The sequence below is a fragment of the Zingiber officinale genome, chromosome 5B (assembly GCF_018446385.1).
Source record: "Zingiber officinale cultivar Zhangliang chromosome 5B, Zo_v1.1, whole genome shotgun sequence".
Lineage (NCBI taxonomy): Eukaryota > Viridiplantae > Streptophyta > Magnoliopsida > Zingiberales > Zingiberaceae > Zingiber > Zingiber officinale.
The window spans coordinates 114,180,275-114,194,116 of record NC_055995.1 but is presented as its reverse complement, the minus strand read 5'-3'; the positions used below and the strand labels follow the sequence as shown (position 1 = coordinate 114,194,116).

The window sequence follows — 13,842 nt, the reverse complement described above, 5'->3', positions numbered from 1 at the left end:
GGGAGTTAGCTGAAAAAGATTTAGTGCATCTGAGGGACGAGAAACCAAAAGGAAGTCTACTCTAGGCGATTAGATCTGGGTCAGTTGACCTCTAGTCCAGGCGACTAGTGAATCATCCAGACGACCACGACGAATGAAGTTAGCAAATGGTCAAGTCTAAGGTTAATTGTTTTCCAACGACCAAAAGTGTTCCTGGTGACCAATACAAGGGTAGCTGAGTCATCCATAATTGTTGTCGAAACTGTTCAGATCGGAAGCCATGTTAGCAATGGCGGGGCGACTGAAAGCCTTTGATAGACTAGAATGTGCCACATCATCACAAGGATCAATGTCAGAGCCGTTGTCAAAGTGGATCAAGCTTGAAGACACATCAACATCTTCCAAGCTACCAGAGAGGGTCCGATCAGTCAAAGACACTATGTCAGCATAACGATCAAATCGAGATGGAGTCTATAAATAGTACTCAAGCTTGAAGAACAAAATTAACACACTCGAATTTATTGTTTCTATTCTTCAGTGTCTTTGCGATCTACATTTGTACTCAATTGTTATAAGAGATTTCTCCGCCTCCATATTGTTTCTAAAGAGATCTTAGTGGACGTACCTTCATTGTTCTTGGACTAATAACTCGAGCATTGTAAACTAAGTAAAACTCTGAACCTCTTTCTTTTATGTTGTGTTTATTTTCATTTAATTAGTGTGTGTCCTTGCTAAGTAGTTAGCAAAAGAAAGATCATTAATTTTTACAGGTCGCTATTCATCCCTCCCATCTAGTGATCCGAACCGCTTCCGCAACACCAACAAGGCTAACTATAACTTTTGAAGATTTTCGTCAAGATTATATACTACAACGCAAAACTCCCTTTGTTGACCTTCAAAGAAGAGTTTGGTCTCTGAGTTTAGGCTTCAAATTTGTTTGCTCATCTATTGTGTGAATATATGACAATTCAAAAACTACGACATCAGATCCATTCTTATATAATGTATATATCATATTACTTAAATTGCATACCCTATAGATAAATAATAGTTATATTAACTATATTTTAAATATTATATGTTATCAAATATCAACTATTTAACCAATTAATACACAACCTAATTATATCCCTAATTAATTATGCATGCATTATCCATTTACCTTTGTTGAATCCTGATCTAAGAATAAAAATATGCCAAAGTTTGGATCATTCCCAATCCCCATATGAATATGAAACTCCTTTGCACAATATATACTTTGTTTTTTGATGGAAGAAAATTATTTCCACAATATTAATTATACATGGATGTTGTTTCCATGACTAGATATAATACCAGAAAATCATGGAAAAGCTCCTGTAATCTGATTGTCTATTGTAACAAAAGAATCATCCATGGATTTGAGGGAGGGTATTGGAAGAAGGAACCAGTTACCGACTCCATATTCACCTGATATCGGGTACAGAAAGGCTGCCCATCTGAAGAACTCTAGGAAGAATCTGAAATTATCCAAATAGAAATACTATGAATTTACAATGATGAAGCTAAGTTTTAAATAAAATCACAAGATGCCTACCTCCCCACATCTTGCATTTATTTTCACGGAAACAAAATCATCAGCCCGTGTCTCGCCTATGTTGACTACTGCAACAGGAGCACCTGCTTCATGTGCAGCTCTGCGAAGTAAAATTTTTACACATTGGTAATAAGAACACCGGTTACATCCTTTTATAATGCAAGAATGAGTGAAAAAAGATTATTGGACAAGCAAGTTGTATAAGATGAATAGGTTTTGAAATGTACTTTAAAACTTAAATGAGTGTTTATCAATTATTTGACAAATGATAAGAACTGTCTATATAAGTCAAAGTAGAGCAAGCTAACCAAGGATCCTTGAATTGCTGACAAAGAAAATAAGGTAAACTAACATATATATATTCTTACTGACCTAACTAGCCTGAAAGCAGACATAGTCATTACTGATGAACCAATGACTAGAAAACTGTCACATTCTCTTGCAGCTTCCCTAGCCTTATCAGCTCTTTCTTTAGGTACATTATCACCAAAAAAGACAACCTTCAGAGTTAAAAAAAAAGTTATCAAATAGCACTAGGAAAATAGAAAATGAAACCAATGCCACACATAGAACCACATCGACAACATGAACTGACAATCAAGTTCACTGAGTATGTACTATGGATCCTCATCTTCATCGTTGTCATTGTCGTCATCATCAATAGCAATAACAACACGCCAAATTGTCCCAATTAATTATAGTCGAATGATAGATCCTAACCCTCCATTAAGATCCTTATAAAGCTATATCACTAGCCATTTTCAAATTAGTTAAATTATTTTTTTATTACATTAACTAAACTTTTATGTGGTGTTCCTCTACCACTTACACTTTCCATTTTACTCACAACTCTTTTAAATATAAAATATGTTGATTGCCTTAACATATGTGTATCTTCTCAAAATATTTTCTCATTTTATTATCAAGTCAAAACATAACTAACTGCTTTCACACATTAGTTTTTTTCATTTTATCCTTTTCTAGTGACTCTTAATCATTTTAGCATTCTTATCTCTACTATATTAGCATTAACCTTTTGTTTTGCTTCTTAATATCCAACACCCTGATTTATAAATGATGAAGGGTTGTACCACACTCGTAAAACTTTTTATTTACAAGAAGCACACAGGACTTCAAAAGCTCCTCTCTATTTGGACCATAAATTATTTATTTTATTAATAGTGATATCTTTATCAACATGTTCTTAAGAATCATGGGTCCAAAATATCAAGAACTCTTACAAGAATTTCTTTAGCGTTCATCTTATTCATTTCTAATTACTGAAGCCACATCTTCTATATTCAACTTAGTACTACTTAACTTGAAACCCTTAGTTTTTAAGTTTTTCCCCAATTCAAGATTCTAATTTAATTAGTTTACACTGTCATCAATTAGCACAATATCATGTGTAAATGACATATACCAAAGGCATTTAGCTTGCACATAAGTTGACAGATCATCTAGTACCAACATAGAAAGAAAAAAACTTATAGCCGTTCACAGTTCTCGGAATTCAATATAACCTCAGTGCAAATGAAAAAATAAACCCTCATTGGCAATACAAAAGGGAACAAAATATCAAACATAAATTTTTAATCTTAATAAGTCAATCTTATACCAGTGAATAAAGTAGATAACCATTTTCCATAGGGAGGTTAAAATCTGCAATGGTAAATAAATTTGGAGAAACATAAATGGATAAATTTGCACAAAATGAATTCATGGCTCTTTTGTAAAATGGAAATATATTGACAGAATTTTAGAATGATATTTTGATTTACAAGTTTGAACACAGTTTTGTCCAACACCAAGTCCTGGACTAAAAGCTGAAGGGGAGCATTTAAAATGAAATACACACAGATCTGGTATATTAAATCTACTTAACAAGAGAAATATGCTATATTAAAAGGTGCATGATCTTATGGTAACTAGCCAATATTATCCCATTCCAAATGATTTGATTATAACTAGACAACACTACATGATCTTAGCTAAAAAGTTGGTGCAAAAAAATTATGCAGCACTAAACATTCATTGGTTAATCTTAGAAATAGCTTGCTCAATTTTGACTTCAAAATAACTGAACTACATCAACTTTGATGCTTATGACAAATTAATGCATAGGGTAATATGAAGAGATATATAAAAAATGAATCATTAACCATAATGCTGATTGTATTCATAAGTTTCATAGGATGTTTAACATGTGCAGGTAGAAGACACTGTTATCATATTACTGAGTGGCATTCTCACATCAGGTTTTAGCATTCCACCACATAGCTGGCAGTTTGGAATTTCAAAATCCTCCTCCCAATACTTGGCATCTATCTCAATGTCAGCATCAGGTCGTTGGTGCATTCCAAAGCTTTTATCTGAACCAGGATTTCCAGATTCCAGACTTTCAATTGATGCAGCCCACTGCAACATTGCATCTCAACGCATTACACTACATTCACCGTGATCCCACAAGAAGAAGAATTCCAAAGATGACCTTTTGTTAGTTGTTTTATGTCATTGTACTATAAAGAAAAGCAGCATTTAATTGATGCATCAACCAGATCAAAATTGTTAAATAGAAAATGAATTAAACAAAATCGATATAACTAACTGTGTAACTATCACTCAGTGTATTGTTTAATCACATGACTTCACCATCAATTTATTGTGATTCAACTTATTGTTGGATATAAAAAAATAGATTTAGGTAACATCTTGTTTGATGTTATGTAGAACCAGTAACATCATTTATTGTGTCACAAACTACAGATTATAAAATGGTTTATTCACACATGTGGATGTGAGTGCTCCATATTCTTTTGGTGTTGCCGGAGCAGGTGCATATCTGATGAATAGTCAAGGACAAGTATTTTGACATTTCATGGAGTCGCTTGAGCTTGTATTTTGTTGGGTGCAAAACTGGAAAGCTATGTATTGGGATAGAATTGGCCTGGAGTAGAGAGATTCAATCGCTTAACATCTTCACGGACAACATGATGGATATTAAGTGCATCAGCAGACCTGGCCCTTCTCATGATTCTTGGAGAGATGTGTAAATGCAATTCCAGAATGATGGCAAAGAGATTGGCAGCTTGCTATTAAACATATCCCAAGGGTACAAAACGAGGAGGCAGATCCTCTAAGGCTCTAACAAAATCAGCTGGCAAGTTGTGTTGTGGTAGAACTGTATTAACTGAGTCAGAAGCCTTTCTTTTGGGTGATTTACCCCATAAGGATTGAATCGATGCACCTTGTTTAAATTCATAGTAGTTTTTAATACATTGGCCTAAGTGCCTGCCTTCTTGCCCCAAAAAAAAGAATATGATTTACTCCAAACTTTAGCTTGGGAAGTAACATGGTAAAGATTTTGTATTGTTTACAATAACATTGCAAAGCATAAAAACCCAGATATACACATTTTATTACCATGAACTTGATGGTTCAGTATGGATAGATGATCTATAGCAATACACCTGGTAGGAGGAATGGAAAAAATCCATGATCTTATCATTAATATGATTCAGTTACCTACCTTTGGATTAAGGGACTTGAGCCTGTCTTGAAATGAATCACGATTAATGGAATTTCCACATTCTAAACACACTACAGTATAAACAGTTCCATGCAACTCAAGTGGGTTGCTCCCAGCTCGATGGTGCAACCTGCAAATAGATCATTGATTCTGAAGCGAGAAAAAAAAATTGAACATTAATTACATCATGAAAATAGTCACCTTACCTATCTACATTTTGGGTGACCATGTAATAAATTCGGCCAATCTTCTCCAATGATGATAACGCATGATGAGCTGCATTGGGCTGTGCTGAAATGAATTTTATCCATCCAGCATAGCTCCTAGCCCAATAACGCCTCCGAGCACGGATTGACCGAACAAATTCCTAGATACAAAAGTTTCAAGAGGTGCAAATATTTATTTTAGAGTCATGAATTGGTAAAATTTCTACTAATCCATGTGAAAAGAAGCAGAAGAGAGCTGGGTTCTCATTGAATGAATTTTAGCTGCTAGTGAGATGGCATTCGAGCAAATCTTGAGTGAACATAAAGTACCACTCCACAGGTCCAGTACTCAACCTACCTTAGTGGCATGTAGAAGTGATGTAGGGTTAGCAGTGTGAAAACAATGCATGCATAAAGACATTGTTGAGACAGTCATATTCATAATTCAGAGATGCTCATGTGTGACGATTGATGTTTCTAGTAAACATTGCTTATTGCAGCATCCTACCATTTACCTTTTAGCTTGTATGCTAGAAACTATTGTATTCTTATTAGCCTTACTAGCTGGCATCCTTTCTTTGTTCTTGCTAGAGTGGCCAAATTATTAGCGCAACACACAACCCCAATTTATTTATAAAATTATATTGCATTAATGGACACATCTAAATTTGTAAGTAAAGCCTAATCTATTTATAATTAGGTCTTTGACACTCCCTCAAGCTGGTTTGAAAAATATTAGAAAAAATCTAGCTTGTCAGTGTTGGGATCGATGATCGCGGCTAGAGAGGGGGGGGTGTGAATAGCCGCCCCAAATCTTCGCGTTTCTTTCTACAATTAGGGTTAGCGCAGCGGAAATAACTAAATAGAAACACAAAAAGGAAAGATCAAACCTCAAACTCGAACTCGACGATGTAACGAGGTTCGGAGATGAAACTCCTACTCCTCGGCGTGTCCGTAAGGTGGACGAAGCCTATCAATCCGTCGGTGGATGAGTCCCCGGAGAACCGGCTAATATAAACTCCTTATGGGTGGAGAAACCTCGCCACAATGTTTTGCAAAAGCAATACAGGAGTAGAAAGCAGCAAGAAGCAAAATACAATACAAATGTATGAAACACCTTCGCTTACTTGCCTTCTGTTCGACTGGATGAAGCAGCAGCTTCTCGGATCGAACCCAGCCGAAAGGAAGCTCACGCGAAGCTTAGACGAGAGCTCAGCAAAGCTCTAGAGAAGAAACCAGGAAGAACTTGTAGAAGCAAGAAGAAAAACCTGTAGAGTCGCTCGACTCTTTATATAGCTGAACCTGCAAACCTGTGAAGGCAGAAGAAACACAGAAGACCGAGATCTAGCCGTTGTCACTCACAACGGCTAGTCCTGGACCGATCAGGCTCCAACCTGATCGGTCCACACTGTCCCTGATCGGTCTTGGGGACCGATCAGGCTAAGCCTGGACCGCTCAGGCTATGTCCTGATCGGTCCAGGAGGAGTCTGATCGGTCCAAGGGACCGATCAGACTCCTCCTTTCTCCTTCTTCTCTTCTGTTTGCCTCCTGATCGGTTTTCAGACCGATCAGATAATCCACAGAAGCATTCTGTTTGATTACTGATCGGTCTCGATCAGCCGTATCACTGGATCGGTCCCCAGATCGATCCAGAGCTTGGTTTTTCCCAAGTCTCCCACACCAACATCCGGTCAACCTTGACCTGTTGGTACATCATGCTTAGCATCCGGTCACTCCCTTGACCTGCTAAGACTCCCCACCAAGTGTCCGGTCAATTCCTTTGACCCACTTGGACTTTTCTCTTCGTGTCAAGTATCCGGTCACTCCCTTGACCTACTTGACCTTCTCAACACCAGATGTCCGATCACCCTTGATCCATCTGGATTTTCCCTTGCCCGGCTTCACTCACCAGGACTTTCACCTAGCTTCACTCACTAGGGTTTTCACCTGGCTTCACTCACCAGGATTTCCAATCTGCCCGGTTTCACTCACCAGGACTTTCCCCATCCGGTCCAGAGAACGAGCTACCGAGCCCTCTCTGACCACAGTTCGGAGAACGAGCTACCGAGCCCTCTCCGATTTCCCATGTGCCAAGCTTCCATACTTGGACTTCTCCGTGCCAAGTCTCCATACTTGGACTTTTCCCGTGCCAAGCTCCCTGCTTGGACTTTTCACCATGCCAAACTCCCTGCTTGGACTTTTCCCGTGCCAAGCTCCCTGCTTGGACTTTTCCGAATCAGGTCAACTCACCTCGGGTCAACCAGGTCAACCTTGACCACGGGTTGCACCCACAATCTCCCAAGCTTGTATCCTTGTAAAACATCAAGGTACAAACATTGTCAAACATAACTCGTCAAACATCAAAACACAACTCGAGTCAAGTCAACTCGAGTCTGGTCAACCAGGTCAACCTTGACCTAAGGTTGCACCAACAGTCAAAACTAACAAAAGAGATGATAAATGCCATTGCATTGCACTTTCTCCCAGATAAAGTAATAATCATATTCTATATATGTCATTGGATTGCACTTTCTCCATGATTTACTAATAATCAACCACTATATATTTTGTTCTGACATACTAGAATGGAAACAATTTAAAGTTAATTCTAAGAATTAATATAAAAAATTACTAGTTCATGATAGCATAAGATATAAAAAAATACTAGTACATATAGAATAAATATTGATATAATATTAGAATAATCATTTGCGACTATATTTTTATAATTTTATATTTTTTGAATATGTTTATTATTAGAGTAGGTTAAAATATAAAAAAGGAATTACATTATTATTCAAAATTTAATTATTTAAAATTATAAATGGATATTTTTGTCATTTCAAATCACATGGCCAATTGACCAAGTTCTTAAAAACCAACCCAATCAATTGGTTCAACCGGTTGTTTACCAATTTTATCACATGTCCGATCCATGATCTAACTTGAACCAGAGAAGTATTGGGTCCTGTTTTATGGTCCAATCAACAGTTCGGCTGGCTTTTGTAACTATGTGTTAGAGTGACATGGATAGCATGAGGTGTTTGTGTAACCTTACAAAACATATCCTCAGACACAGTTAAATAATGAATTTAAGTGTTTGGCCCGGTGATGTGCACAGGAAATAGAATAGAATTCCTGAACCGAGTATAAGACACAATAAGTTGACACATTCTAAATGAAGAAATAATTTAACTCATCAACCAGTAAGGGAATGGAATGTTCAGTGCTAAAAAGCCTGCCACCAAGGAAACCAGAATGAACATATTGTTATATTGCAGTATTTCAAAAATTGAAGTGAAAGCCACAAAGAAAGGATGAACAAGTTCTGATGGATCAACACTAAAGGCCTATTTACCTAGAGGACGGAAACACTTTCTGCAAATCGACTCTGAACTCTGAAGTCTCGGCAAAATAAGCATCCTTTCCTTCATTTACCTGGGAGAAGTGCCAGCAAAAGGGGTTCAAAGTCCCTTTTGCAAAAGGATTTTCCCCAAATTGCTTCCATCAGAAATCAAGGGAAGTGGAAATTTCTATGAAAGCCAATGAAATTACACGAATACCCATCCTCCTATTCTAGATCATGTTTCGGATTTCGCATCTGGTTGGGACAAGCAACAGATGGTAAGTTGTACAAGAGTTTGACTGCTAGTTGTGGTCGGTGAGATGTGGTCAGGTGGCGAACTCTTGTTGAGTGAATGGGATTGGAAAGATGTGCAAGATTGGCTAAGGTCCATGAGATTGGCTAAGACTGACTGAGGTCACTAGGATCAGCTAAGAAAGGATGAGGTTGGCTGAGAGTGGGTTAGATCTGCTGAGGTTGATGAGATCAGTGAGATCTGCAAGAGGAACAGCAAGACATCTGAGTGGATAAGATCAGCAGGCAAGCAAGAGAAATTGGGGAGGAAAGGGGTTGAGCAAGACGTGCAAGATTGAGGAGAGGGGCAATCGACACTTTATTTTATTTTTTCATTTCTATGAAAACAATTTTTTCCCTCCTCTCCTCACTTTCTTTCCTTCTCATTTCCCTTCTTTCCTTTCCCTTATTTCCCTCAGGCTTCTGTTCTCTAAGGTAACAAGGCCCCAAAAGTGAATAACGATTGAAAAAAAGAATGCTCCTGAAAACCATTATGAGACCAGTGAAAATAGATTTAAAACCAATCCATAACTAGTGGCAAAAACAATCTCTACTTAAATTTAATGTCTGCGGGAATAAATCTGCGATCATAAAGCTAAAATCGTTAAATCTAAAGATTGATCAGGTTTTTAATATCGAGTAGATTTAGTGGCGAACAGACACGGGCAGAAATGTATTGCAGATTCTCCAAGAATCAGAAGTTGCATGATATTGCATATTGGACAGAAATCTGGATGTAGAATCCATAATTTGTGAGCAGGAAACAGAAAACCACAGCCAGAAATCTAGAAGTTGCCAGAAAGAATGAGTAGCAGAAGAAGAGAAAGATATCTCTCAAGAAGACCAATGAAAACTGATGAAGATAGCACCTCAGCAGTTGAAATCGCTGATCATGCAATCGCCTGATTTCCAAGAGAATTGAATCCTAAGATCACTAGTGTGAAAGGCAACCATATCTGAACAGCAGAAATCACAACGTAGGGGAAAAAAAATCTAAAAAGGCCTTGCGACCAAGAGGGCAAACAAAGGGTTAAAAGAAGGCAATGACCCTTTTCTACGCTGGAGATGTCGAACAGAGGAATTCATGTGATGTACGGATGGTGACAAGCCCCAATTGAGGCTCTGATACCATGTTAGACAGGTAAAATTATTAGGGGTTTTTCCACTAAGGTAATCTCCTCTAAATTTATATTGCCTTATTGTCACTTTACATTTAAATCTCTAAATTTAGTATATTTATAAAAAACACTGATCTATTTAAAATTAGGTCCTCAATAGTTCAGATATTGGATGTATCTGCCTCTGGGGCTTTGAGGACTTATTTGGACTTGCAGAGATCTCATCTCATTGTCTAGTTTACCTTTAATTTCAGTTATTCATGCACGATGTGAGCATCTTCTATCATTAAAGTTATTTGTAGTCTCTAGATTTTTTATCATTGTGTAGTTGCAGACAGTTTACAGTTAGTAATGCTGTCCGCATGAAGTTACTATGTCGACTCCTTACCATTCTGTTTGGTATGCCCTAAGCTGACATAGTGTTTATTCATGTCTAGTGCTCTTGCTACAATATTCAATGGTTAACATAGCGTTTGTTCACACTGTTTTCTATCCAAATCGTGTGAAAGAGTCCACTTGGGTTGTTACACAGTTTGTTTTTAAAATGGAGGACACAGTTATTGGGCAAAATATAAGGAATCTTTAGGCAAGCAAAATAAAGATCTTGATGTTAGAGTTAAAGATCACCAATACTAATCTTCTGTAATGAGTTAAATCACCTGATGTGTGATTGGCTTAAATCCAGTACTATAGGCTCCATTTGGGCTGTGAAAATAAGGAAAGCAAAAAATGACCAAAATGAACCAATATGCTTGAAAATTAAATTTCAGATTTATAAGTTATAAACCTTCTATAGTCAGGAATTCCAGATTCTGTGCTTATTCCAGCGCCAGTCAACACCATGAGTTTGTGACTGAGGTAAATTAAGAGGCAATCACTAAATAGAACAAAAACTATAGAGAAACAACATTTCTAAATGTGTTCATTTTCATTCTCATGGTTCAACAAAAGGTATCGAAATGTGCAAAAATGAAGCAATACCTTTGATCAATAAAATCATTCAGAAGGTTGACATCTCCAGCGCTAGGAGGATCAGAATGAGGAACTATCTTCCTTTTATTCAAATTCTGGAAGCGAGATACATTATTATCTTTCAATGTGGGCCTATAAGTAGAATAGCTGCTGCTTGTCAATAATTGACTTATGCAGCATTTAGATACAGATTCCCGCCTTCTGGTGTATAATGATCCATGCATCAAAGTTGATTGAACAGTTGACATGTGAAGACGAGAACCTAACAAATGATAACCTGTCAACTACTCTTGAGCTAAATATGTTTCCCTAAGACACCCAACAGAAAATTTTAACATGTAATAAGCTAACTTGCCTTTTGATAGTGAACCAATAGCTTCTTGTAAACTTTCAACAAGCTGCAATTTGTGGATAACAAAGTGTCAATGAAATTTTGGAGCAGCAAATTGTTTCTTATCGCACATGGGATTTGTAGAAATTATATATGCAAGAACCAATGGAAACCAGGTTCGATAACAATGGAGCTAACACTAGGGTCCGTGTTGCTAGAAAATAATTTATCTGTAAAATATTGCCAAAGAAAACCTTGTAGAGAGAAAAAACAATATTTTCTTTATTTGCCTGTGATTTAAAATACTTTCTGGTGCTTCCTTCCTTTTTGCCTTGCCATCACCTGCCTCCATGGTCTCTGATGACCCTTCCTCCTATTCTATGATTCATAAGCCCCCTTTTGGTGTCTACTCCAATTCTATTGTCATCTTCTTGTTGCTTAAACACTACTAGAGCTGCTCAATCATGGAAGAGCGGATGAAAGGACAGAGAAGGTGGCAATAGTGGAGGTGAGAGCAAAGCAGCCGAAGAGGATTTGGTGCATAGGAGGCAGAAATAGAGAGGATGAGGGAGTGAAGGGGGCACTGTTGGAGACTATGAGGATTGGAGGGGATGAGGGTTGGAGGGATGCAGTAGTGCAAGTGGAGATGGATAGGACAAAGAGGACAAGAGGCAGAGGTGGCTCACAAAGAGGCATGGCAATGTGGCAAACAGGCTCAAGTTGGGATGGCAGTGGAAGGCTTGTATGGACATGGGGAAAATGTCTTGTTTAGTGGGAAAGTCATTTTCTCCAAAAAGAAAAAGAAGAAAAATATTTTCTATTTCCAACTCATCATTTTCTGATAACCACAATCTTACATAAAAACATTTACATGAAACAATTCAACTCTAAAGTGACATACTCTCCAAGTGGACTAGGCAATGTAGAAATTGTGTCCAGATAAGTTTCTAGGCTCCAACTTTGAATTAGTCAATCTCAACTAAGCACTATGGCAAGAATACAGATGATAAGTAGCATGCATGGTAAAGCAGGTGAAATATGTTATGCAATCCCGAGAGCATAGGAACCTCGAACCAAGCACACAACATTTCATTTATATGTCATCATATTGTTCGACAAATGATAACAACAATATGCATGGTATGCATCCAGGTTAAATTGACTACGACAACCACATTCTTACGTCTATCAAAAACAATGCTAAATTGTGTTAGATCTATAGCAAGAAATCTTCGCAAGAGAGGTAGGTACCACTCTCATGCATCCCTGCACTCTAGTTCAACAATCGTAATTACTAGAGACAACAATCTATTATTACCATCAACCATAAAAAGCACACTGGTACTTACTGCTTACGTGTGTTGCATCTATGTCAAACATTTTTTGTAAATATCTTCCGAGTACTCTTGCAAAAGTACCAAAAGTCCAACAAAACCTTTCAAAATGATTTGAAGACTTTTAATGTCTACCTATGTGCCAGCATTGCGATGCATCAGCTCCCTTAGAAACCCAGTGAGGTCACTATAGGCTAGGTCATAATCACCTCAGACCCTTTAAAGAGTCTTCTGCTAATCTATGTAAGTCTTCTTATAAGTCCCTCATTATCATTTTAGGCAACAAACTGTCCCTACACTTCAAATGCAATAAAAGCATATGTCCGAGATGATCACCTAAAGTTGTGTTGTATGTGCATTAATGTTGGTCTTGAAACTTTGTAATTGAAAAAGAAGATGTGCTCCTTGCAATTATCCTCTATCAGCCACCATCCTTGCAAAATGCCTTTACAAGATGTGCTCAGGAGACTTTAGTTATACACTCAAAATGCTTTTTAACAGCATATATTCATAGGGCTATCTTGAAGTCATCCTTTGAGAGAAACATTTGTTGATCAATCAAGTTAAATTCTTTTCCAATAAATCATAAATACAAACCTAGCAAATCAGCAATATGAGACCAACATAAAGGTCCCTCACAACTTCGTGCGCGCCCTAAATGAAAGTGCGTAGAGGCTGGAGCACTTTTGAGAAAAACGAAAGCACAATTTAAGAACTTTATCTATCATCTTTCCCCTCTTTATGCAGTACCTGAGCAATAATATCTTTTCACATACAATCGCTAACATCGACGGAGTACTACTGCCTTTCCTGATTGCATAGTTTGAAAACCCCTCTTTCTCACACTCCTCCGGCAAATCGTACCATTAAAGCAAGAAACAGACTCTTCCCCTCCCACTACTCACCAACACCAACCGGCAGCCAGACTTAAAATGATGCCTAACTGATGGAGCAAAGGTCCAAATTTAGAGAGAAAGAGAGAAGGAAAGAGTTTACTGCGGCGGCATGGCGGTGTGCGGCTGTCTTCATTGTGATCGCCACAGGAGTAAGTTGAGGTCAGGCGGTGGCGGTGGGAATTGCGGCGAAATCGAGGAAATTGGGTGGTAGTCATCGCCTCACCAGCGGAAGAACGACCACGTGAACCCCGCCGTGCTCGCTAT

General features: G+C 37.8%; 1 protein-coding gene across 3 annotated transcripts; it reads right to left on the bottom strand.

The window, feature by feature from the left end:
- Positions 1–1,205: 1,205 nt before the first annotated feature.
- On the bottom strand, positions 1,206–13,832 carry LOC121985406 (NAD-dependent protein deacylase SRT2-like). 3 transcript variants are annotated; one of them, XM_042538842.1, is made up of 11 exons: positions 13,679–13,832; positions 11,373–11,415; positions 11,027–11,279; positions 10,833–10,898; positions 10,705–10,750; positions 5,291–5,451; positions 5,085–5,214; positions 3,809–3,973; positions 1,928–2,055; positions 1,556–1,655; positions 1,206–1,478 (listed from the first exon to the last, which is right to left on the bottom strand). In XM_042538842.1, the coding sequence occupies exons 1-11, from the start codon at positions 13,709–13,711 to the stop codon at positions 1,425–1,427; spliced, it is 1,179 nt and encodes a 392-aa protein (XP_042394776.1). In that variant the 5' UTR covers positions 13,712–13,832; the 3' UTR covers positions 1,206–1,424. The 3 variants fall into 3 exon arrangements, with proteins under 3 accessions (XP_042394776.1, XP_042394777.1, XP_042394778.1); XM_042538843.1 differs by having other exon boundaries at positions 13,682–13,832; XM_042538844.1 differs by lacking the exon at positions 13,679–13,832 and adding an exon at positions 13,433–13,661.
- Between the last annotated feature and the right edge of the window lie 10 nt (positions 13,833–13,842).

Bases quoted from the DNA above. Each gene is read 5' to 3' on its own strand.
- LOC121985406 (XM_042538842.1), bottom strand. From the start codon at position 13,711: ATGAAGACAGCCGCACACCGCCATGCCGCCGCA. The intron at 5,215-5,290 runs GTAAGGTGACTA...ATCTATTTGCAG, and splicing joins GTCACCCAAAATGTAGATAG to GTTGCACCATCGAGCTGGGA. The intron at 3,974-5,084 runs GTAGGTAACTGA...GCAATGTTGCAG, and splicing joins TCAAGTCCCTTAATCCAAAG to TGGGCTGCATCAATTGAAAG.